At 41.6% G+C, this 24,967-nt stretch overlaps 1 protein-coding gene across 1 annotated transcript in view; it reads right to left on the minus strand.

The window, feature by feature from the left end:
- Positions 1–1,178: 1,178 nt before the first annotated feature.
- The window catches only part of EDIL3 (EGF like repeats and discoidin domains 3), a 226,636-nt gene continuing 202,847 nt past the window's right edge, over positions 1,179–24,967 (minus strand). The window contains exons 10-11 of the mRNA XM_083576965.1: positions 18,251–18,406; positions 1,179–9,016 (exon numbers count right to left, since the gene is read on the minus strand). Coding sequence (XP_083433091.1) covers positions 8,867–9,016; positions 18,251–18,406 — 306 coding nt within the window. The 3' untranslated portion in view covers positions 1,179–8,866. The remainder of the gene's footprint in view (positions 9,017–18,250; positions 18,407–24,967) is intronic.

Here is a 24,967-nt window from a genome sequence, read left to right on the forward strand (position 1 = left end):
AGCCAGAGAAGAAATCATTGTCCATGAAGCCGACGTATTTCCATGAGTACTTGGCTAGAGGCTCCTCATCAGAGAGTGCTGCAAAACCAAAAAGTGGACAAGCCCTTAGGTGTCTGAGGAGGCTTGACCCGTCTTTGTCCTCTGCTACTGGGGTAAAAGAACTGATCATCAACCTAACCCAGAGGAGTAACTCATAATCTACAAAGGAGAGATGCAATTTGCTTTATATATGCTTTTATTAGCCACTTGCTGCTAAATGTCTTGTCCTTCTGTGCTTACATAAACCAGTAAAATTTGTGAACTCTTCACCTGGTGTGGCCTGCTGTTCTCTCTGTTCAGCTGGAATCGGAATGGAGCAATGACCACTGTAATTTGCCTAAGGGTGGGAATACATTAGTGGGCAGACAAGTGCTCCTGCTTTTCAGAGAGCCAGCAGAAATGGCCGCCCTGCAGATAAGCAGGAACAGGATTCCATGATGGAACAGAAAGACAGAACTGGAGAAAATACGGCAGCAGAGAGAATGTAATACACAATATAGAGAACTGGACAGGAAGCGGAGCCTGAGCTCAAAGGGAGATTCACTGTTTATCACTACGAGGGGAGCTCTGAGCTTATATCTCCAGGTAGTCTCCAAAGATTTAACTAAGGACAGGGCCACATAAGGAGGTTAAGTTATATAGAGGCAGTGGAAGCGGAACAAGACAAGAGTAATGCAAGTCCTTGAGAAGGCATAGAAATGTGGCCTCCACAGAGTGTGTGCACGGTTGTTGATAAGAAGCCTGCAATTTCCCAGAAGGTCTCTTTTAGATTCCTAGTTATCAATCAAACTACACTATGGCTCGCTAGTCTGTGACAAGGTAGCAATTCTCTCAAGTATTGAAGCTCAGGACAGGAACCAAACCAAGAGGATAAGCACATCCATCCATTCAAAATGATTCAGGGCTATTCTATGCAAGAAACAAAGTGTGTGCCTGGATTCACTGCCAATGTGTGGAAATGAAAATTATATGAATTCTTATTTTCTCATGCTGATATGCACTTGCAGGCTGCATTGTGGAGTGATTTCCAAAGGACTATAATAGCAACAATGTAGATACCCCTTTTCACACTTATCTAGAGAACACCCCACTTTCTCCTCTCAGATGATGAAAGAAGGTACCATTCAAATCACTTCAAGGACTTTCCAATTTTTCAAGTTTTATTGTTAAGTTTGAAGACTAGACGAGGTCATACTGTTTTAACATCATTCTACATAATTTAAATATATACAAAAACATTGGAACTTTACACAGGTCGCCAAGGTTGCAAAAGTCATTGTGTCTGAGATACTTCTGTACTTACTGACACATCTGAAGCCAGCTTTGAATATTATATTTCATATGTTGTTGTATAGCACAGATACACTCATTAGTATCCTTAGTCTTCAAAACTCACACAAATTTGTATCTGTTCATTCTGAAAGAGAAAGTCAACCTAAAAATCAGAACCAGGGGTGGGTGGGTTTTTTGTTTTGTTTATGTGAGAAGCCCTTAATAGAACATAGATTATCCTAAGCCTTGTGCATTATGTTTTACTTTCCAGGCTATAAAAGTAGTAAATTAGGGAGCTATAGAAATGGGAAATCTGCCTAGAAATGACTAACAACTCTGGGGTAAACACAGATGATTTTTTTTCACTCCTTCAGTTTTGCTGTTAGAATTAATACAAAAGTTAAGGACTGTTTCGTAATGTTTTCTCAAGAAGTTTAAAGGCTACACATCTCAAACTATTTAATTCAATAGAGATCACTCAAGCTTGAGGGTTGCAGCTTTAAATAAACCAACATGCTGATCCTAAATACATTGTAGTAAATCTCAAAGCGCCTACTTCTGGAAATGTTCCATTAGTTTCAACATAACTATTTCAGACTAAGAAAACTGAAAATTTCTCCTTAACTGGATGTTCACTCAAACCTCATCATGTATGCATTGCAAGTAGTCTCAGGCTTGAACATACACATCCAACTCATAGAATGTTTTCTATAGCCCTTTTAGACATCCAGTGAACATACAGAGGGGGAGAATCACTATCACACAAGCTGTCCCAACTTCTACACATTTATCCAAAGGTCTGGGTACGTATACATATTTGATGAATGTGTGCTCCCTTCACATGACTGAGCTCTGCAAAAAGTCCCCTATTGCATGTATTGAGCCTGTGAATGTATCATTATATGCATTTGTGTTCAGACTTTGGGATGAACACCAAGACTCTAGGGCATAGAGATCAGGAGAAGACAGCAAGACAGCAAATGTGACCTTGTTCCCTTCCATGGATTACTGAATGTCTGAAAAGGCCTATGAGCCACATGCGTTCATATAAAATACTCATACAAAAGGGTGTACGGATCACATGAACAAAGCAAACTCAGGCTCATGTGCACATTCAAATGAGGGGAGAATGTGGGCCCATGACTTGCTTCTGAGTTCATGACTTGCGAAGAGCACACATGTTAGGGCAATTTGTGAACCTGCCCCATTTATTTTTCAATCAAAACATACAATTATGATCCACAAACCACTTGGCCTGGAGCACTTCCTCCTGAGCTTAAAACCTAGGCAATTTGTAGATCACAACGACATCCAACATATGTACAATTGTGTGGTGTTGTTCCATTTTTATTAATAAGATGTAATACCTAGACTCAGGGCAGACCAAAACGTGTATGTACACCACACTGTGCTTTAGTACACAATTAACCAACAGCTGGTGACTCACAGCCGAATGTGTGAACTCCCTGCATTGAAAAGTGTTGTGGTCGAGGTGCGCAGGTAATCTGAAAATGCTGTCTGAGGTGCTTGATCAGTGATGGCTTTCACACATGCCAGTCACTGAGTGACCATGAATATGTACGTGTGAGCTCATTCTTACTACAGAACACACTATACACATTGTGCACAATGACAAACAGAACAAAAAGTGTTCTATATGGGACACATTTAGAGGTCAACTGTTACCTTTAATCCAAAAGACACAATCCACTGGGAAGTTCTTCCTTTGCAAGAGGGCAAAACTAGACCTGCATATATTTTTTGTTATGTAAACAGGAGCTGTGGGGAAGCCAGAGCAGCTTTAGGGCAATGAGGTGCATGTGAAGAGGGGAGTTTAACTCTTTTTCTCCTGCCATGGTTTAGAAAAAAACCATTGGAGCTGCCATTTGCATTCCAAGGAAAGGTCCTATTGCATTCCAAAGGAAGGTCCTATTGATTTCCCTTGAAATACAAATAGCAGCTTTTGAGAGGTGATTCTCATTCAGGACTGTGGAAAAGAGAGGAAGATTTCAACATAGGCTTCAATCAAGCTTCCAGAAAAATGCAACCATTGTATCCACTTGGTTAATGTGATGTCCAGCAGTGGCGGCTGGTGGGGTAAAGGGCAGGCCAACAGTAGGTGGACCAGGTGGTGCTACAGCCAATGACAAGCAGAGTCAACTAATTCTAGTTTTGTCCCCATCCTCTTCCCTGTTGAGTTATATGAAGACATACACAAATTGAAAAAAACAGGAGTTCATGCCAGCATACAAAGACACAATATATGGAAAATGCTCTGCCACTCTCAAGAATACCCTTGCATCGGAGACAATGAAAATATATTATTAATTCTAATGTTGTACTTATTTTGATGGTTCTGCAGTACCGCTTGCATGTACTGTGTACCCTGTAATAGTGGGTACATTGTGACAAATGCATTCATTGTACTTTGCTTGCCATATATTTTGTCTTTGTATGCTGGCCTGAACCCCTGTTTTTTCAATTTGTGTATGCTCCTCTACAGCGGGTTCCTTTTGTGCAAGTTATATGAAGGCAACACTGAGAGCAGGAGGAGGAATCTGACAGGCAATGGTACCCTCTGGGCTGGTAATAGGAAGGCAGGCAGGTGGGGGCTGGCTGAAGGCAAAGAGAGGCTGGTGGGGGAGTGTGCCATTTGCCCAAATGGAATAGCTTCTGTTATTTTGGCCATGGCATGAAATACAGGGTCAGATTGTTATGCAGGCCCCATTCATTCCAGTGAGAAGAATTTCTCAGTAAATTGTGTCCATAGTTACTGAATAGATGTCAAAGGCATTTTTTTTTAGTTTAATAATGTTGTGACAGGTGCAAAATGTGGCAAAAAGCCTCAAGGTGTATCTTGAAAAAGAAAGGAAGGAAAGCTTTCAGGCTCCTCTGAATAACATTGTAAAGGCTGACAGAACCGAGCAGCAGAAGGAAAAAATGCAACCCTTTCAAATAGAAGACTGAGTGACCACATTTTCAATAGGATGCTCTTTTTCGAACTATAAACTATATTACATATAAGTTAATTGCAAACCCAAGAAATATTCATTTAAATGCATTTTCTTTTTTTAAAAAGGAAAAAAATACTAATAAACACAGAAACATTTTATCAGAACATTCTGACTAGCAGCTCAAAGTGCTCCATTGGTGACAGCTATAGTCACTGACATGGTGTTAGCAGTAGCTGGAGTTCAAGATGGAGCCCAAACGTTACAGACCTGATGTGTCTTATTTGCAGGAACCACCTCTTATTCAGGGAAGCTGCATCCCCAAAGCATTTCTTTCAGTAAGATCTTCTGCAGAGGACCAATTGCTGACCATTACCCCAAGCCATCAAAGGTGGCCTGCATTCTTTGGGGCTTTCATGTGCAAAAGGGCACTGTGTATGCAGTTTCCCTTGCTTGACAGTCATTCCGTAAGAAGTGCCATATAGATGCAGCACCAATCACCTGTTTAATCCCCCATCTTTCACACACACCCAATATGACACTGCCACTACTCTTTCTGGGTGGACCACAGGTAGACCTTGGGATTGGTACCAGTGTTTACTGTGGTGGTGCCAGGCCTCATATGATTAGGCATGCTATTCATTGAACCAGCTAAGGACTGCAAGTGCAAAATTTGGCCCCATCAAATAGGCGTATAAAAATGAGGCTCCATTGAAGTCTCGACCCACTAAAATGTCAAACAATCCACAGTTCTTTTCTCCAGCATAGGCCAATACAATTAAGAAAAACTACTCTGGAGTAAGTAGGCTGTGAATCACAGGATCTTCATAAGAGCTTAAAAGTGCAGGATTTGGGCCATATGTAGTTAAATGCCATTTCAGTTACCATCCTTATTCTTTTAGCCATTTGCACCTTAAAGCACAGTTATGATTGACTTTCTCTTTAAAATTATTCACTACAATTGAAGACCACTCCATAGATAACATTGTTAAGAAATGTTAACACAGTTACAGACAAGACAGTAACAGTCTAGTGGCTTTTGTAATGCAGCACAAATCCAACTAAAAAACAAAGAAACCCCATAAACTTAACAGTGTTGCACAGGACCTTAACATTTCTTACACATAACTTGCTTTACCTTGATCAGATTCTCAAACTAAGGATCTCAGAATATCCATGTCTAAGCCTTACAAAAAAAAAAAGTGTGAACAAATACACCTTAAGAATTAGGTGCTCTTTATCGACAGATCTCATTATTCTACTGGTTCGATTTTGTGAGGCGCTTTCAAGATAGCATCCTCTGATCATTAAAGGTTTTTGTTTTTAAGCAAAGCAGATGTAATGACCATGTCCAAATGTCATGCTAAATCATTGTTTAGTGTGATGTGCACAAACAGGAATAAGCTGCAGTGAGCTTTGGGTTTTCACCCTCTCCCCTATCCTATCCTCTTTCCATGTGGTCAGAAGGAGGAATTTTGAAGCTTTCACTTCTACTTGTGATTAACCACAGCTTGCTGTAACATCTAGACCTGAGGGTATGTCTTAAAATTAGCCATAGTTAATGTTAAAACAGGTTTGTTGCTCTAGATGACATGGCAAACCATGATTACGCAAAAGTGGATGTGAGAACTTCTAAACTCTTCCCCTCGGGATGAAGAGAGGAGAGAAGAGGGGAGAAACATGTGAGTTCACGTTGCACAGTATTATGTGATGTGTCAACGTGGCCATTATCTCCTGTTGCAGAGTAGGAGTTTATGTGAAGGTTGTGATGACCCTTAAAAAATATATCAGACTTTTAAATCTTTTTCTTTTCTTTTTAAACAAGCGTATCGATTCCTTACTGTAAAATTATAGGATGACTAAGTATTTATAAAGGTCATAGAGCCCATCTTTAGATCTCCATTTTTTTCCTTTTAATGATAATGGAATTTCATAAAAAAATACTTAGCATGCTGTGTTAATGAGACACAACCAAGAAAAAAAATCTACCACAGTATGTTATGAAATTAAAAATGAAAATGAGCACAACTTGAAGGTTTTAAGTAATAAGAAGACACTCAAGAATTATAAAAGAAATGGACAGAATACTAATACCTTATTAAAATAAAAGTGCTTTGCAATATTTGTTAGGACTACCATTTACCAGGAACTCCTTCTGCACAACGAAGGAGTTTTACACAAGATAAATTCCATCTATTAAATCCTGGCTGTGTTTTCATACACATTTGTCACAGCTTGGGTTGCATTGACCCAGATGGTGGTTGGGCAGAGTCAGAAATGGAGAGCCATTTACACAGTGCTCTGCCAGCACCTTTGTGTACTAATTCCAATGGCAACAGCATCTCATATCTTGCTTGGCCAGGGATTGGCATGGGCTACTGTTTCTCTGGGAAAACTGCATACATGGCTTTCTAGCGTTGACTGATGTGCGGCTGCATCCTAGGTCCATTCAAATGAAGCTACAGCCATCTTGACAATTTCAAATGGAAAATCTTAGTCACAGAGGTCAATGCGCAAGAGAACTGGATTTATGACTAATTCAGGTTATCAACTGAAAAGGATGTTATTAGGTAATAGGCTAATCACTAACGATGAGTAATAAGGTCACCTCTTGAGATATTTGCTTCCTCTGAAGGGATCTGTTCTGATGTATAAGCAAGACCCATTAGTGATAGCTGACCTGTGATAAACAGTTCACACCACTGCTATGATGCAGCAGCTGCGGTTGCCACATGACCCCATGGAGTTACTTGGGAAAACACTTCAGAAACCTTTTTACCCCATTCAGTAATCCCAGCTCTTCCTTCAATAGTGATAGCAAGCTCTACCAGCACTGAGGCTGCAAATGATAAGAAAACTGAATGCCTGAAGTAGGAATACTGTGGTGTTTGACTGACTCCTGTATGTGGCTTATCTTTCTGAATGCATGCACACTGCTTGATCCATCAGGGCAGTATGTACTCCATTCTCTGTTATCAGGGCACTGCATGATCCACATTTTAAAAATAATTAAAATTCTACAATCCAACTTCTATACCCTTTCCAGTCACGGGGAGGCGATGGAACTATGGTGGGCACTGAAATCCCAACCTCTGGAGATTGCAGCAGCTGCTGGCAAGATACTTTTGATCATATTTTTTGCAGTCTTAAGAGCTATAAACTTTCTCATTTTGAAATGAAGGCTGCCATTCCCAGAAAGCTGAATTCATCACCCAATAATGAGTTCTTTGCTCTCCCTCCAATTTTTTTCCTGAAGGCTCATAGCATACACTCAGCCCTGCTTATTATCGCTGATGATTGGCACCTGCCCCGTATCTGAATCCAATTCCCCCACTTCCTTCCTCTCTCTGTTTTTGCAACACTGCCACTTGTGTATCCTACAAGGCTTGTCTTCTCCAGTCAGAGGGCCTGAAGAATCCTTGCAGAGCTGATGGTTAAAATAATGTTAAGATATAATATTATATGACCACTCAGCCTCAGGTTTCATCCTTCCACCCATATTTCTGAAGCTTGGGGACAGTGCTGTAGCTGAGTTGCTCCTCAGAATGAGGATACACAGTCCATATGTTTTGGCATGCACCTCTAGATCTCACAATGACCCTTGCCCATTGAGTCATAGGAAGCATCTCAGAGAAGCCATCTCCTAGGCAGCTCCATGAGGCAACTACCATGCATGAAAATGCAGGATCATATGAATGCCCGCTTTGTAGCATTCATGTGTGCCTCCCTCCCGGCTACAGTTACTTAAGCTTTGAATTTGGTCCATGATCTTTCATCTCAGCATCCCTTAGAAAGAAAATGCAAGCTGAATTCACTGACAAAATCATTAACTTCATAATATACTGATAGCAGATTTTGTTCCATAAAATTCAGGTTGGCTCATTGAAAAGAAACAGAAGCAGTTAATGTGATCAAACATAAAAGACAGTGACGATGCCCACAGTGTGCTAAATGGGAAGCAAAACATGTGGAAATGAAACCCTAGGGTGGGTGGACTCGGCTGTTTGTAAAGGAAATTACAAAAGGTAGTTTGTGACACCAGGAGGACTGCAGACCACAGAGATCACTTCCAAAAAAAGTGTCCTTAATCTTGACAATGCTTGATAGGCACAAGGGAAACAATCAAATGCAGTCATCCCCGAGAAAAACTTATTGCTAAAGCTGCAGTATCACTTTTTGCAAGTGAGATGACCATGTGGGTTTGGAAACAATGAATCAGCCTGTTCCTTCTCAAGTCACAAGTGAACTCGGTCACGCCACTTTCATCTTCCTTGTAAAAAGGATGCTGCTTCTTACTCCTAACGATATTTCAGCCAGCATGAAATAACTCAGAAAAAAAACCTTAAAAGGTAAATTCCACATCAAAACAGAGTAATAACTGGAACTAAGATTTAAAAGAACCCAAAGAAAACCCCCAACTCAGATTTGGACCATTTTAAGGGCAGGCTTAGACCTCCTTACAAAAGACAGTTAGCGGCCTACCAGAAAGTGAGCACTTGTTCATGAAAAACCCATTCAACTTCCTACAGGTTTTGCACAGTTTCTTCTATGGAGATATTTTTTTTAGGAATATCAAGAGTTGTGCAGAAAAGTGAAGATCCTCGTCAGTCCTCCTCTGTACAGCCCAAGAGCTCTGACCGTAAAGTGATCCTGCCGTACCATGACCAAGGGAGGATCCTTATGTGCCGTGCATAGATTGGGGGGTCAATGACGTTCTTTCTGTGGGTGTCGTTATCAAAGTTGCCCTGGAAAACCTGAAAAGTGACCAAGAAGAACCAGTGATAGCAAAATAGTACAAAAGAAACCAGGCAGAGTGGGGAGATGGAGGTAAGAGAGCACCGTGAAAAACAGCAAAGATAGACAGATATGTGCTGCCATCAGAAAGTCAGGTTGCCTGACTCAGGAAAGAATTATGTTTTATATATGGATATTACTAGGAATGCTTGGTGTTCCAGAAAAAAACTCAGCAATGGCTACAATTCCTAAATCCAGTTCCTGGCAAATAAGCTCTTTTGAACTTAGGACTCAGCTACATTCATAAAGATAAAGCGCTTTATATGTGTTATAACTGTGGCACCAGATGTTGCTATGGAGTCCCGTCTTTTGCCAATGGGATTTCCCTGTAAGAAGTTTACAATGCATTTAACTGAATTGTTGGTTGTTGTTTTATTGATGTATCTAAATTCAGCCTTAGGGTGGCTTCCTTCTCTGTAAACAGGCTTTAGGATCAAACAACAATATGATCCATCATTACCCAATACAGGGTTTCCCAAATGTCAGAGCTCATAAACCCCTTGATGAGTTTATAAAGGTACTGACCCAAACCCAAATTATTAGGAATGTAAATGAAATAAAGTCAAGAATATCGACCTATAATCAGGATTTATTAATCATCAATCACTATTACTAAGAATCATAAAATGTAAAAAAACAGTAAAACCAAAGGAAAATAACACCATATCACTCTTCACATGCCCATGCCCTTTATTTCTGAAGCTCATAGCTCCCAATTAAATTTTCTTCCATGATACCCTATTAACTTCTTTTTCCACTCTAAGACCTTTCTGACCTCTTTCAACCCCTAGGACTTTATTCATCCCCTGCACAATCCTATCAACCCGGGGGATCAATACTGACCACTCTGGGAGACCATGACCTAAAAATGATGCCATTAATTTCATTGATAGCAGTGGCTTTCCAACCATATTGGTCAAAACATTCACTAACAAGGTACAGGCTGTTTAAAGAAGTGCACCATTGTGTTTTGCTCTTATGAGCTATCAAGCACTGCTCCTGCTAAGAGTATTATTGACACTAACATCATCATTTAGTCTAGTAATACCAGGGTCGGGGAGGATGAGAAAAAGTGAGAGGTGAGAGGGAAAGCAAGACACACACCTAGAAAATACTTCAGTTGTACAATGTGCACCTCCCTGCTGCAAAAAGCATTACTATTGATGACATTGAAATATCTGCTATTGATATGTTTGTGTACCATTTGGCAGACCAGAAAATAAGGAGAAAATTCATTAAAGCACTTTTAAAATGCCAAGATTATTTGGAATGCAGGATTTTAAAACAAAATCTCACACATGCAGCTTGGAGATACATCATTTTTCTTTAAAAAGTCATTAATGACTAAAATGCCACCTGTACCAAGCAAACTGTCAGCTACCAAGGTAACAGTTCCGAGTAAGCCTGCCTAAATGCAGAAGTTAAAATGATGTGCAAGGCATATTTGTTTGAGGATTCATTTCCTTGGGGTAAGTGTTTGTTTGGTGCTTACCAGATGCATGTTTATTTTATAGTGCATGTAGAGCAGTGCTGTGGCACCATAAGGCCATTTTGGCCAAGCCACACCCAGCCTGCCCTACACTTGATGTCATATATGATGTCAGGTGTGGGGAAGATCAAGGCAAGGCTTGGACAAAAGAAGCTTTGCAGGCATTACTGGCCACCTGATTGGTGGTGCCCACAAAGCCACTTTCCAGCATTTTCCAAGAGCCAACCAACAGGTGATTGTTGGCACTTGGGAAGCAACTGGGCTCAGGGATTCCCCAGTGTCAACAACGCCTTCCCCCCAGTTTGTGTCACCTACTGCTGGCAAGCAGTATTCTCTTAAGACTGAAATTGCAATGTGTTTGTCATCAGGAGAATGAAAGTGACTGTTGTAACACATCTATAGCAGGCTACAGCCCTGTGCTCCAGGCTGCCATGCCCTTGCCTTGCAAAGCAGCACATTATAAGCTTTTACATAGCACCTTATTACTCAGTTGCTTGATCTGGAAACAGCATGTAACAGCAGTGATTTTTTATTTTACAGGGAAACAAATTAAGAGAACAAGGAGAGCTGGCTGCAAATCACCCCATAGGGCAACCATACCATCAGCCTGTTCAAAGTGGCAGGTACAAAGGCTGCTTCTCATTGGACTTGAGTAAGAAAAAATAATAGGAATAGGGAATCTAAAGTATTGCATTTAATATAACAAAACACAGCTCTAAAAGTATGGGGCACAAGAATGTAGGAAGAGCTCAGCTGGATCAAGCCAAAGGCTTATTCAGTCCAATATCCTGTTCTCACAGCAACCAACCAGATGGACCTGAGGAAAGCAGTGCTTGTCCCACTTTTGGGATCTCTACCATGTTGAGCTGTACAATTGGTGTTGCACCTCAGTGGTTCTAGTGTGTACATTTATGTTTTAATTCTATTTTTGTCTCTGTCATTTAAAGCTAAGGAGTATGCAGCAGCTAGGAAGAAGTGGGAGGGAGGGAAACAAAAAACTGTTTTGTTTTTTTAAAAAACAACATTTTCTTTATAGATAGATTCTCCTCAATTGACAAGGAAATCCTGGGGAACTCAGTCTTTTTAATCCTCTTGCCATAAGATTTTTTTTTTTTGAAATGTTTTTGAACAATAGCTGTGGGATGCAATTAAGCTGTCTTCTTTGCAGTATTTACCAGGAATTCCAACAGAGCAAAGACCATTTTTTTCCTAGACAACATATGTGAAAAATCCTGCAAACACAACATTATTAATATCCTCAAGGTAAATAACTTCTCCTTAGCAACTGGCTAGTGCAAGCCTGAGCCATTGTTTTCCCCATCTTCAAGGTTGCATGGTAGACTAGAGAAAAAACAGTTTTTTCATCAGCCTACTTTGATGTAAAGCAATATTTGTAATTATTCTTTATATAGTAGTAAGGAATGGATTGATCAATCTATTTTTGGTCTGTGTCAGTTTCACATGTGTTCATCCAGCCCATCATGTTTCCACATTAAAGTACGATTTCACCCTGAAAAAATATCTATATGAATTAATATTTAAATATGCATACTTTTATACCAATGCACACATTTCTAAATTGTTCTTATCCCCAAATATGGATTCTGGTACATTTCTTGAACTGAGAACTGTTATCACAAAATTCAGGAAAGTATCTGAAGCATTATTCCATTCCAATATTGTCTTATTAGTCCAGGAAGTGCAAATTAGGTTGCTTCACTTAAAAGAGTAGCAACACACTCGGTGAGGCAGATTTGCAGAACTGCTCTCCTGACCTGGTATTTCTACTGCTTATGGATATACAGGTATTGTTATGCATGCTTTCTCCTAATGTGTACATTTGTTGGTTGAAAAGCTACTCTGCTAAATTCAGAGAAGTGTTTATTTCGAAAGATAGCTATGCTTCTGTTTGCATAATGTTTTGGGAAGGGAGAATTAGGTGGGTTCCCACTGGATTGCAAACCAAACCAAATTTCTCATCCATTCCCTTCTTTCTACATGCAAAGAATGCAGAAAAGTGGAGCTACTCTTGTTTCCTGCACTTTGCAGGATACTGTAGAACAGGGTATTCTCACAAAGCACATCTGTTCCATGCATGCAACATCCCAAGTGCATGTGGGAAAGGATTTTGCAGATCATGGCATGCATTTCTAATTTTACATGGCAATTCCTTTCATATGACCCACAGTTATTCCTTTCCCCATAACAGACTCCACCAAGTATGGTATTCATTACTATGGCACTGAAAGTACAGTGATCTACTGACCTCTAGTTGAGGAAAACATGATTACCATTTAGTCCAGAGAGATTCCCCCCCCCCAAATGTATTTTTCTCAACATGCTCCAATTTCAGTGATTTCCAGCTCAGTCCAAACACAGAGATGGTGTTCGTGCATATCTTTCAAACCATTTAAAATGAACCCAAAGAGAGAGAGAAAGAAAGAGAATGTAGGGTATAGTTTTGCAGCTCTCCTGGGTTTTGCAGCTCTCCTGGCAGTTAAAGTGGCAAGCGCCAGAAAGAAACAGCAGGAGCAACTGTTCTTTTTCATATCCTCTCCATTTGAAAGTGCTATGAGACCTGAGCCGAAACAGTCTTTTTACTTCTGTTGCTGCTTTCATTAATGTTAAAAAGAAAACTCTGATAAGAGAGAGAGAGAGAGAGAGAGAGAGAGAGAGTGTGTGTGTGTGTGTGTGAGCGCGCGCCTGCCCTTCCAGCTGCCCTGATTGGCCTTGGATGAAAAGCAAAGAAATACATTTGATTTTCATGCCATTTGCTTAGTGCCTAATCAAACATGCAAATTTTGTCATGAATATCAAAAATATTGGTTCAACTACATAAGTGGCAGACATACACACACTGCTAGAAAGCTGCTTTTTCACACTTCAAAGCAATCCCAAAAACCTTTAACTACATACTAAGCATACAGTGGCTGTGTGTCCTATTGTCCAGAGGGCAGTCCTCTATTTGGAGAGGCCAACATCTGCAAGGGCTATCCAAACCTGGTTTAAAGATGAAGTACTATCAAGAGAGAAAGAAGCAAAAGTGGCCCCACCTTTAGGTAGAGTGAGGTGGAATGAAAAATACATTAAAAGGTCTTAGAGAACAAAAGGGGTCATAGCCTGGTGCTGAAAGGACAACAACATGGGCACCAGGTGAGCTTACATAGGAAGAGCATTCCAGAGCCACTACCAAAAAGGTAGTGTCATAGCCAACCTCCAAGTTTCAGATTAAGAAAGCACTTGGAAAAGGGTCTCTGTAGATGGCCTTGCTGTGCACAGGTGGATAAATACAAGAGGAGGGGCTCCATCAAGTACAGAGGACCCACACTGTGTAGGGCTTTATAAGTCTGAACCAGCATTTTGAATTGGACAGCGAAGGCAAAAAAGAACTGATGTAATCTGTTCATAATGCCTACTCTTACTTAAAATGCTTTATTTATTGAATTTGTTTCTCATCATTTTCTCCAAGGAGCTCGTGGTTTGCATGGTTCACTCCTCATTATTTCATCCCCACAACAACCCTGTGAGGTAGGTTAGGATGAGAGGCAGCGACTGGCCCAAGGTCACCTAACGAGATTCATCACCAAGTGGGGATATTTTCCACCAGCTGAAGTTTCTGGATAGTATTTGAAAGCAGCACCATGTGCAATGCATCACCAGCCATCCTGTAGAGGCCTGCATTTAGGAAACTGGCAATGTCCCCTCTTCTTCACAATGAAGCCTGCAAGGGGAAAGATGGCTGGGGAAAAGGAAGAGGCAGCTCTCTGCCAGTGGCGTAGCGTGGGTTGTCAGCACCCGGGGCAAGGCAAGTAATTTGCGCCCCCTAACCCGTGGATTTGCGCCCCCTAACCCGTGGATTTGCGCCCCCTAGCCCATGGATTTGCCCTAACCCCCGATGTTGCGCCCGGTGCGGCCGGCCCCCCCTGCACCCCCCACGCTACGCCACTGCTCTCTGCAGCTTCTTTCTGTGAGGTTTTGGACCTAAACCACTTGAGTTGGGTCTTGGGATTTTGGTCCCCACCTCTTGCAAGAGAGGAGAGGCTATGAAAGGCAGAAATACCAGTGTATGTTGCAAATGTGGTGAGAATGGAGAGATGCCCAAGAGAACCATGTGGCTAAGATGTAGGAAAGCTGTACACTCCCAGGGCTGGAGCTTGCTCTAAAGTGAGCTTGCTATGTAGGGCTGTGAAGTTATGGTAGAACTTGTGGGCAAATTACTTGATACATGCCCTCTCTGTCCACAAAGCGGTTTACACAACATCAGGTGGGGCTGAACCTTGAAACTAGTTTGATGCCAGTTCTTGAACCTTGTGATACTAGAGTATTGGGGTGGAGTATTGTTTTTGTTTGTTACTGTAAGTCACCCTGTGATCCTCAGACGAAAAGCAGTATAGAAATTTAATAAATAACAGAGTGGTAGCAAACAAGAGAGTAGGAAGAAGGTTAGTTGTGGATTCATGGATGAAGGGAAGGGAGGTGCTCTTCCTCAGGACAGATTAAAATCCAAACCAGAAAAAAGGGGGTCGCAATGCTTGCTTTGTTTCTAAGATGCGCATTACACATCGCTGATGTGTGTATTCCAAGTCAAAGAATTAACTATGGATCAGGAAGAACCTAAAGATGTGCTCAAAGCTGTAAGAAGGATATATATTTTTGGATTCTAGAGTTTCTTATAAAGTTGCCTCCCAGCTGTTGGGCATCAGATTCCCTCTTCAAATGAATGTTTGTGCTTAGAATAACAATGAAGATGTATCTATCGAACTGTGAATGCAGAATGTTTTAAAGTAGACGTTTTCATTGTTCCCCAAGGTCTACCAATACTGCAATCAGCCATTCAGTTGAGGAAGAGGGGAAAATGAGCAGCAGTCCCTAGGAAAACCCTGTAAACTACAATTAATGATACAGCTGAGTGAGATTAACAGTGGAAATAAGTCAATTTATTTTCTGAGTCAACTTGGCATTTGGAAAATAAGCCCTTGCCTCCCTCCCAGACTCCCTGATCCCACAAAGCACCATCTTTACCAGACACACCATCGCCATACTCCAAATATCTTATCTCTTGTGTTGGGAGCAGTGGTGGTGCACAGGGAGAGTGATGAAATCTGACTCTGCCCTCCTTATCTGGTGTCCCAGCACACTTTGCAACGTGCGAAACATGCATTTCAGCCCTTGAGATATGTAGTTCTGCTAAGGTCTGTTCCAGGGATGGAGTTCCCATGGCCCTTCAGATGTTGCTGGTCTACAATTCCCATCATTCCCATGCCAGCTTGTGCTGATGGGAGCTGGATTTTAATGGAATCTGGAGGGCCACAAGTTGTCCATCCCTAGGTTCTACTCCCGTTATCAGACACTGGAGATGGCAGGGAGGGGCTGACTTCTCTCTTTCCATGTGACAGGAAAGGTGGTTCAGGGACTGGGAATCTGGAAGGCAGGGAGGGAAACTGGGAATTTTCATTTGGCTTAGGCTTTAATTCAAACTAGATAACTCAGGGGCATGTAAAGCCACTATTATAAGCCTTCAAATCTTGTATCCATATATAGAAAGGTTATCTGCCACCTCTAACAACATGTTGTTGTTGTTGTTGTTGTTGTTGTTGTTGTTGTTGTTGTTGTTGTTGTTGTATTTATATGCCAACCATCTGACTGGGTTGCCCCGGCCACTCTGGGCGGCTACCAACAAAACATTAATCTTAATGATACCCCCACTACTTACATTACAATGTTAACCTTTCTTCTAGCCCATGGCTAGAATGCTAAGTCTGAATCCATGCTCAAATGCCTGCTCAGGGGTGGTGCTCAGCTGGCCACCTTGGACTAGCCTAACGTAGTTCACAGGATGCTAAGTAAAGAAAAAATTGTGAGGAGCATCTTGGAGAAAAGATGGGACACACATGAAATTAATTCATGGTAGGGAGTCATACTATGGTCAATAGTAGACTTGTGTTTGTATAGCTGGCCAGACTGTCTGAAATCCTGTAGGAATTCTCAGAAGATAATGGTAGATGAAAACTGTATTTGATTGCTGCTCACCATCATTGCAGAGGGTAGACTATTTGAAGGTCAACTCTACTACACAGCTTGCTCCAGCTGAGTGCTATCTGGGAAGAATGGCTAACTGGCAGTGCTGCTATAATACAAGACAGCGTCCATCGCTCGAGAAGGAAGAGAACTGCTTCCTCTTTAGAAAAACAGTTGCACACCAGGCTAGTTTGAATAGAATTCAAAAGTCTTCAGAGATGTTCATGAATACCAGTTTTCCGCCTATGAATTTTCATTGCTTATAACATATAAAAATAATATGGATTATAACAGAACTATTTTGTGATTGACTCATTTTGATATAGTTAAAAAGTTAACCTAATTACTCATACCCAACTTTGAGAAAAAATGTGTCTTTATTGAGACAGATGCATGCTGTCAGTTTCTACATCCACATTTTGCCCTAGATTTTACAGATCCACTCTGAAATTTTGGGTAGGACCAATTTTTTCTGTGCTCCAGTGACTGTTATTTTAGATTAAGTATTTTTGTGCTTTTATATCGTAAACTGCCCTGTGATCTTCACATGAAGGGTGGTATGGAAATTTAATATAAATAAATAAATAGATTCTGGGAAAAGCTTTTTCCAGAAAGTTATTGCTTTCTGCTTGGTAGTGTCACTTAAATATCCTAGCATGATTCCAGTGGAATTGCGGGTCATGACATTTCTTATTAGATCTCAACCACATGTGCAAACAGACGGCATTTTTATGATGGCATTTGCACTAGTAATTCCCCTCTGACTGATAAACTTCCTTCAATCTACTCAGTACTGAACACCAATGAAGCAATATAGTGGTTATCAAGCTTATGTGACTTAGAAATGTGTACTCTCATCAGGCGATATATTTCTAACCCTGTGTTGGGATTTCTATTATATGTTTAGCTCAGATCTCCCACAGTTTTGAGAGCTAAGTGCATTTCCTTGCTGTTTGAAGTATAAACAGGCTAGGCAGGAACTATACAGTATGTCCTGAAGGCAGAGTATTGTATTGATTATTTTGCATATAATAAAAATGTAAGTGTGCCTTCACACAATAGTTCATGTGGCTACCAACAGAGGCTGCTGCAAACTACAGTATGATGACACAATCCTTTTCACTTGCTGCTGGGCCATCACAGCTGTGTTGGGAGGGTGATGAAGAGACAGAGACAGGCAGGGGGCTGGCCCAGGTGAATGAGTGTGTGGGCAGCAGCCCAGGGAAGTTGTGTAGGTGGGCAGGTGGCCCAAGTGTGGTGTGTGTGTGGTACCCACAACAGTTTCTCAAGTTTGCAAATGTGCCAAGGGGGCCCAGGAAGCCAGGTGACTCCTGCATATTTTATGAACCATTTAACCATGGATAAAAGTGAATTTTAAAATCAGAAAATGAAACGTTTTCCATTAAGTGCATTTGATGCTATACATATAAAAATATATTCTCCATTTAACAGCTTTAAATTTGACACATTTCTGCAACTAAAACTGAAGTATCTATAAATGTTGGTGCATAACGACATCGATTCTTTCTGTTCACCTTGACTTTGAGCCATAGACCCTTTGGCATGAACATCCTATAAAGCAGACAGCAGACATTAACCTGCCGGCTACTAGCTCTGTGATTACCAGGGATGTAGCAGCTTTCTATAAAAAAATGCTTTCCAAATATCAATTGCCTCATTACCTCACCTTATCCTTTTTTTGCTTTTCATCCTGATATATGGTCCAGTGCTCTCCATTGTTGCTGTAGGCAAGTTTATAGGAGCCCACAAATTGTACATGACCAAAATCTTTGGCTCCTTGAGTAATTATGCCCGTCACCTTTGTAGGAACAAGAAGATCAATCTAAAAAACAAAAAAACAAAAAAGTAAATACAAAATGGTAACGTTACAATGTTTTGCGTTCTCAAATTCATTTTCAAAAGAGGTTTAGAGTTTCTTTCTTGGCCAGGTCACAGAAGATCTAATACAAATGGGCAAAATAATACTGAAAGTAATGTGTGAAATTCATTGGCACATTTGATATAGTAAATGAATGCAGTTTTTATTAGAATTATTATCAATCACATTGGTTTGCACAAAACTTCCAACATTTAGTCACAGAATAAGGCACACTGAAATAAATAGCTTGGAATGAATTTGCCACCCCACCCCATGCTAAATCATTTTCCTAATCCTGGATGAGAACTTCCATGAACTTCAGATTGCTTTTCTGACTTATTTCTGAAGCAAATGTTCCTTGTGTGCACGTAGCTGGCAAGACACACACTGGCAGTCTTGTGAACAGCTAGCAGGGACTAAAGGCGCATTCCTATCAACAATATTCTCATGTAACTGCAATTATCTCAATGATACTTGCATGGCCATAGTGACTGCTGAATTCATTGACCCCTGGCTAGTCAGCTAGTCAGAAGGAGGCTTCCCTGCAGTACAGTCACCTTGACCATGCAGAGGAGGATGGAGATGGAAGGGAAGGACTACCACGTGCATGCATGCGTTCTCCTCCTTGTTTTTTAAATTTAACCTGCATATATATATTTGCAGGAAAGGGAATCTATTTGAAGAATGGCTGAAGCTTTAAAAGCTCCCCTTACAGTACATTTATATAGTGCACATCCATGCCCAAATACTACAGGACATTTCCATATATTTTCTCCACTACACTAAGGATGAGGTACGCTCACTATCCTGAAATTTTGCAGGGAACCTACCTACCTACCTACCTACCTACCTACCTAGGGGCACCTCTACAATCTTTGTAATGCTCATAAAATTGGGCTACAAAACAATGGGAGGAGAGAAACAAGTCCTTAAAAAACAACAACCCAGCTCCATAAATATTAAGGGATCCACTTACACAAAAATATCTTCCCCTACATTTGGCACTCTTCATTTGCTCAGGGGGGAAAGTTGTACTTATGTATTTCATCCAATTCTGCCAAGTAATAAAAAGTTGTCACCTGTATTTTTTTAAACTTTGAAATTTAAAGCTGCCCAGTACAGGCCCCACCACACCTATTTGTCTACAATCTGGCAGGCCTCATCCTCTGGCAAAGCATAAAGAAATTATAGCCATTTCTTGATTTCCCTATTGCAGTTAATGGGGAGAAAAGTGTTGCCTCAGACTTCCTGAAGCTGAGTATCTGAACTAAGGTGAGCAGAAGTGATGCACCTGGTGGGCATAGCTGCAATGCTAGCTTCCCAAAAGTGGTGCCACTGACATGGCGCAGGTGCCTTTGCAGGAGCAACTGACTGGTTCTGCTGGTGTGCCTGCAGAGCTCCATCCTCTTCCCTGCCTCCGTCCGGGCAAGTGGTAGTAGCACTGCTGTCAGAAAGCTAGAATTGCAGGTGAGCCACTTCTGAAAGTGGGAAAGGAAGCCCCAAACTAAAGTGACTCACTAATCCAAGTGCTAAAGCAGAGCTCGGAAGCAGTTTTATTTTGGTATTGCCAGTCTTATCAAGGAACTGGGGGTGGGTGGGGGGAGAGAGATGATTTCCTTCTTAGCATTCACTATGGCTTTAATGGGTTGCAGTTGACTTTCCTTTATCCATATGTCTCTCATCAGCAAATTAGCATTTTTATTAGCTGCTAAAATAATGATAAAATAATCATGGTGTTATTTCTGGGTGCTTGATTCCTTGGTAAATAATGCTAATAAAAATGGATTCTATGTTTAAGCTACTTTGCAATTATTTTAAGGTTTATAATTTATTTTGCTTAGTTTGTTTTAGAGTTGCATCTGGAACATGCACTGAAATTTTTTGGAAATGGGTGGTTGTTGTTGCTGCTGTAGATGGACTGATATGACAACTATACCTAGACTTTTTTCCCCATCAGTAGCAATATGAAAATAATGATGTTAGCTTAGGATGAACTTGGAGAATGAGGCTACAATCCTAACCATGTCAACCCAGATAAAGTGTTGCTAAGTTCAACAGGGATCATTAGGAAAGGAACTAAAAATAAAAACTGCTATCATAACACTGTTAACACAAATCTATGGTGCAACCACATTTGGAATATTGTATGCTGTGTACAGTATTGTGGAGTTTGCAAAGAGTCAGAAAAGTTGCTGGAAATTGCAGGTGGGCAGAGTGATGATGCACATATGTCTAGCTTGCAGGCTTCATACAGGGATCTGGCTGGCTGCTGTGAGAACAGGATGCTGAACTAGATGGGCTATTGGCCTGATTCACAGGCTCTTCATACATTCTTATAGATATTAAGCAGAGCTTCCTCTTAGGTAACTATGCCTAAGATTGCAGTTGTCAGGAACATGATGCAATCGAGTGCAGGGGGAGAGTCAGACTCGGAAATTGAGCTAAGTGAGAGAGAGGCTGGCTCTGCAGAAGAAAGCGAGCTAGCAGAGACAAGAAAGGGTAGCTGGATGCCCCTTCACAAAGAGTACACAAATAGCCCTCAAGAAGCAGGAGAGTTAGGAGGCAGTCAGAGAGTTGCTAGGCAACCAGTAGAGGAGCAGAGGACAGACAGTGTATCTAGTGGAAGTGGAGAGGGGGCAGGCCAGCCTCTCAGTCCCTGTGCTCGCAGACTAGACAAGGTCAGAGTGCAACGGAAGGGCAAGAGGGGAAGGGTGGGAATCTGGCATCCTCCCTGTTGTGAGCGGGGTGGAGTTTCAGACTGACCAACTCCCTTCAATGCAAACAGGTGAGAAGCCGGGCTCTGGATGTGTTTTTGTAAATAAACATAACATGAAACTGCCAGAGAGTCATTAATTCTTATCGGGGCTTGCTTGCCTGCCTGAGATCATTACAGCAGTCATGCCATAGGACTGATAAGGGATATGAACCCAGGTCTCCCTAATCAAAATCCAGTATGCAAGCTGCTGTACCACACTTTACCAGCTCACTATCCTATGATTGTCAGTTGATCCTCATAAATTGGGTATTATCCTATGTACTGCTGTTCAATGTTTATTATTTTTACTATATAGATAAACATTAGACACTCCTTGAGGGTGTGGCTATGGGGCTCATAATGCCTTGCCTCTGCACTTCGAAATATACACCACTGAGCACTTGCACAAACATTGCCCAAAGCACACAGGAAAAGGCATCTGCATTTTATAACAACAAGGAGATGAAAGCCACATAGGAAGGTGAACAGATAACACAGTTCCTGAACTGCTAAAGTGCTCACAAATAACTGTTCAGGTGCTCACAAGGTTAAATCTGCCCTTTGAGATATTTATACTAGGGTTAGGCTGGGAAGAGCCTGTTATATACAGAGGTGTTAGACACGCACACCCTTCACGCATGCACACAACAATAGCTTGTACAGAGGCAGCTTCATTCAGCCAGTCTTATGCAGAATGACTTCTACCGTCTGTCAGCTAAGATTATTATGCACTGCTTAACCTACTTCCATAGCTATGTTTCTGTTGCTCTAAAGCAAGAGTGACAAAATCACATTAGAACCACAAACAAGCTTACAAGAAGCACTTGCCGAAATGGAAGAATTAGTTTGTTTCCCTTAAGAAACATAATGGCCAACTGAGTTACGGAAAGTAGGCTGGCTGGGAAAAGGCAATTAAAGGTGGGTTGTTCATTTGCTGTGCCCACTGGCCTGTGCATGCTGTTGTTTAACACCTGATCAGTACATAATGATACCATGCCCATCCATTATTTGATTTGATTTGATCGTGGATGAGGGTGCCAGTCTGGGGTGTATTATTGAGATCTGGGTGGGTGAGTTGGGAGGAGTTCATCTGACACAGTTATGTCAACCTGGATTATCAGCACTGCATCAGCACAGGCTGCATGGATCAGAGAAATGAGAGAGTTGCTGTGGTCCATAGAGCTTTCATCTCCATCACCAGGCTGGAATACACCAATGCACTCTATGTGGAGTTGTCTTAGGCAATCTTGGCCTCTACAGGCCTCCCATCCTTGGGCAGGTGGATCTGAAGTCCTCCAGATATTGCTGGAGCACAACTCCGATCATCCCTGCCCATTTGCCATGACAATGGTTTTGTGAGCCAAGGACCCGCAACCCGCTTAGAGATAAATAAGACACAAGGAGGACCCGCCACCCACTTAGAGATAAATAAGACACAAGGACACATGTATTTTAGGTTAATGGGCTAAATAAGGCCACAACTTTATTGGTTACAGCATGTGAGTGGTATTGGCTTAGGCATTGGATCAAATATCTACATGACTCCACCCCGCTCAGTGGGGAGTGATTTGAGGGTTAACAACCAGTGGGAGGAGATTGATGTAAATACAACTGGAAACTTCCCCTGACGTGACTGGGGGTTGTGCCATGGCCCTAGCCACCAGCAGGGCATCGGACAGGATCCACGACCGCCGGATCCCTTTAACAGAATACCCAACAAGGAGAGGGGTAGGTGATGGCCACCACCTGCCCTCCGACACACAACACATATTCCAATGCCTAACTGCCAATATCCGATTTGCTACGAGGCAGGCGAAAAACCAAGAGGCTGGTGCCAATTTGCCAAATGGATAAAAATTCCTACCAGGCCCCCTGGGCAAGCAAGGCAACTGACCAAAGTCCATAGCAAGGTCAAAAGCATAGATATGACCTAAAGGGACGGTGGGCGGGTGATCCATCGAATTCAGGAAGCAGAATGGGGCACGGCACTGCTGTGGCCGCTTAACTGCAGCTAAACCCCACCCCCAATCCAGCCCTATTGGCTGGCTAAAGGGCGCAGCACGGCAGTTGGGATAACTGATGCAGGGGGCCGAATATGCCTCCCTGCTGAAGCGGGAACTGGCTCCCGCTCACAACCCCTCCCCTCTGGTAGGAGGAGAGGTCTTGCCATCAACCATTGGCTCATGGGAACACAGAGATTCTCCATCAATATGATTTTGCTGTACCCTCTAGAAGAAGTTTTACAGGAATGTTTGGTGTATAATCAACTGCCACTAACCCATGGGTAAAATAAATGGGAAGGAAAAGAAATCAAAATCAAAGCAAGTTTAAAACAACTCCAACTGCTTCTATCACAATTCACTTCAGGGAAAGTGGATTAAAACAACAACAACATAAAGTCCCCCAGGGACAAAATTATATATATCACGGCTATAAAATTATAGGGAGTGTGGGAATGGAAACAACTAAGCCAGAGCACTCATATAATTTAATTTCGCTCTACTGTAAACAACCACATAGACTATGATTCATCTTGGTACTCACTGCTGCTTACCTGGTCTACATCCAGCATTTAACAAAGTGTCTGCCCTAAACTATTAGTACTTTTCTGATACTCTTTTTGATCTCTTGGGCTACAGGGAAATATAAATCAAAGCCTTGCAATACTGCTTAAGGATTAAAATATCAGCCTGCCTTTGTATTAGAGATGTACACTCCTCTAATACATCGCTACACAAAGTTGAATCAAATCTAAAATACAACAACGAAAGAACGAATGAGGACTATATAGGCATTTCCCACAGCTACATGTTGTCTCGAGGCCACAGAGAAAATAGTGGGGTTAAGCTCTTCATTGTGCAGGCTGCCTGCAAGCTGAGTTTTCTTCTCTCCAGACTAAGCTTCCTCATTGGGGTCCTCAGAAGTAACAGACTGTATAGCTCCCACTTTCCTGTGCTTTCCAAGGCCTTAAAATCTACTTGAAGGTGACTCATTGCTGCTTGGTATAGGGGCATATATTCTGCCCCAGATATTCCTTTCTTCCTAATTTTTGGTAAATGTCCTCTTCATAATAATAATAAATAATTAAAAATTGTCCAGTAGCACCTTAGAGACCAACTAAGTTTGTTCTGGGTATAAGCTTTTGTGTGCAGGCACACTTCTTCAGATACACTGAAACAGAAGTCACCAGACCCTTATATATAGTGGGGGGGGGGGGGTAGGTGGGTTTTTTCTCAGAAGGGTAGTAGGAGATGGGTGATTGACTTAATGGGTATGGTAAACTCATACCCTTCTGTCCAAAGCCATAGCAATGGCCAAATCATCCTGGGCATCAACAGAACTGGGCTGAACTTAGGCAGGGGCTAAGGCAGGCTATTTTTGACATGGCAGATCCATAATTATGTTTCCTAGTGCTGGAGTACAGAGCTGCATTGTGCCACATTGCCTACCCTATGCTCACCTGCTGGTCTCAGGTGTGGTGGAGGATGCCATCCTATTGTCAGTGTTGATGTAATAATCAACATCCAAAAAAACTAAAGTGCTGCACCAGCAAGCAAAAAACAACCCCTCTGCAGCTCCACAAATCCTACTTAACAGTGTAACATTGGAAAATGTTGATCACTTTTCATACCAGGGCAGTTATCTTTCCACGACACTGATGCCGAAATACAGCATCACTTGAGTGTAGCTTTCTTTTGATTGAAGTGCAGAGTGTTTGAGGACTGGGAAATTCACAGGGAAATAAAAATGCTTGTTTACAAAGTTATTGT

This window comes from Podarcis filfolensis (assembly GCF_964270895.1).
Source record: "Podarcis filfolensis genome assembly, chromosome: 11".
NCBI lineage: Eukaryota > Metazoa > Chordata > Lepidosauria > Squamata > Lacertidae > Podarcis > Podarcis filfolensis.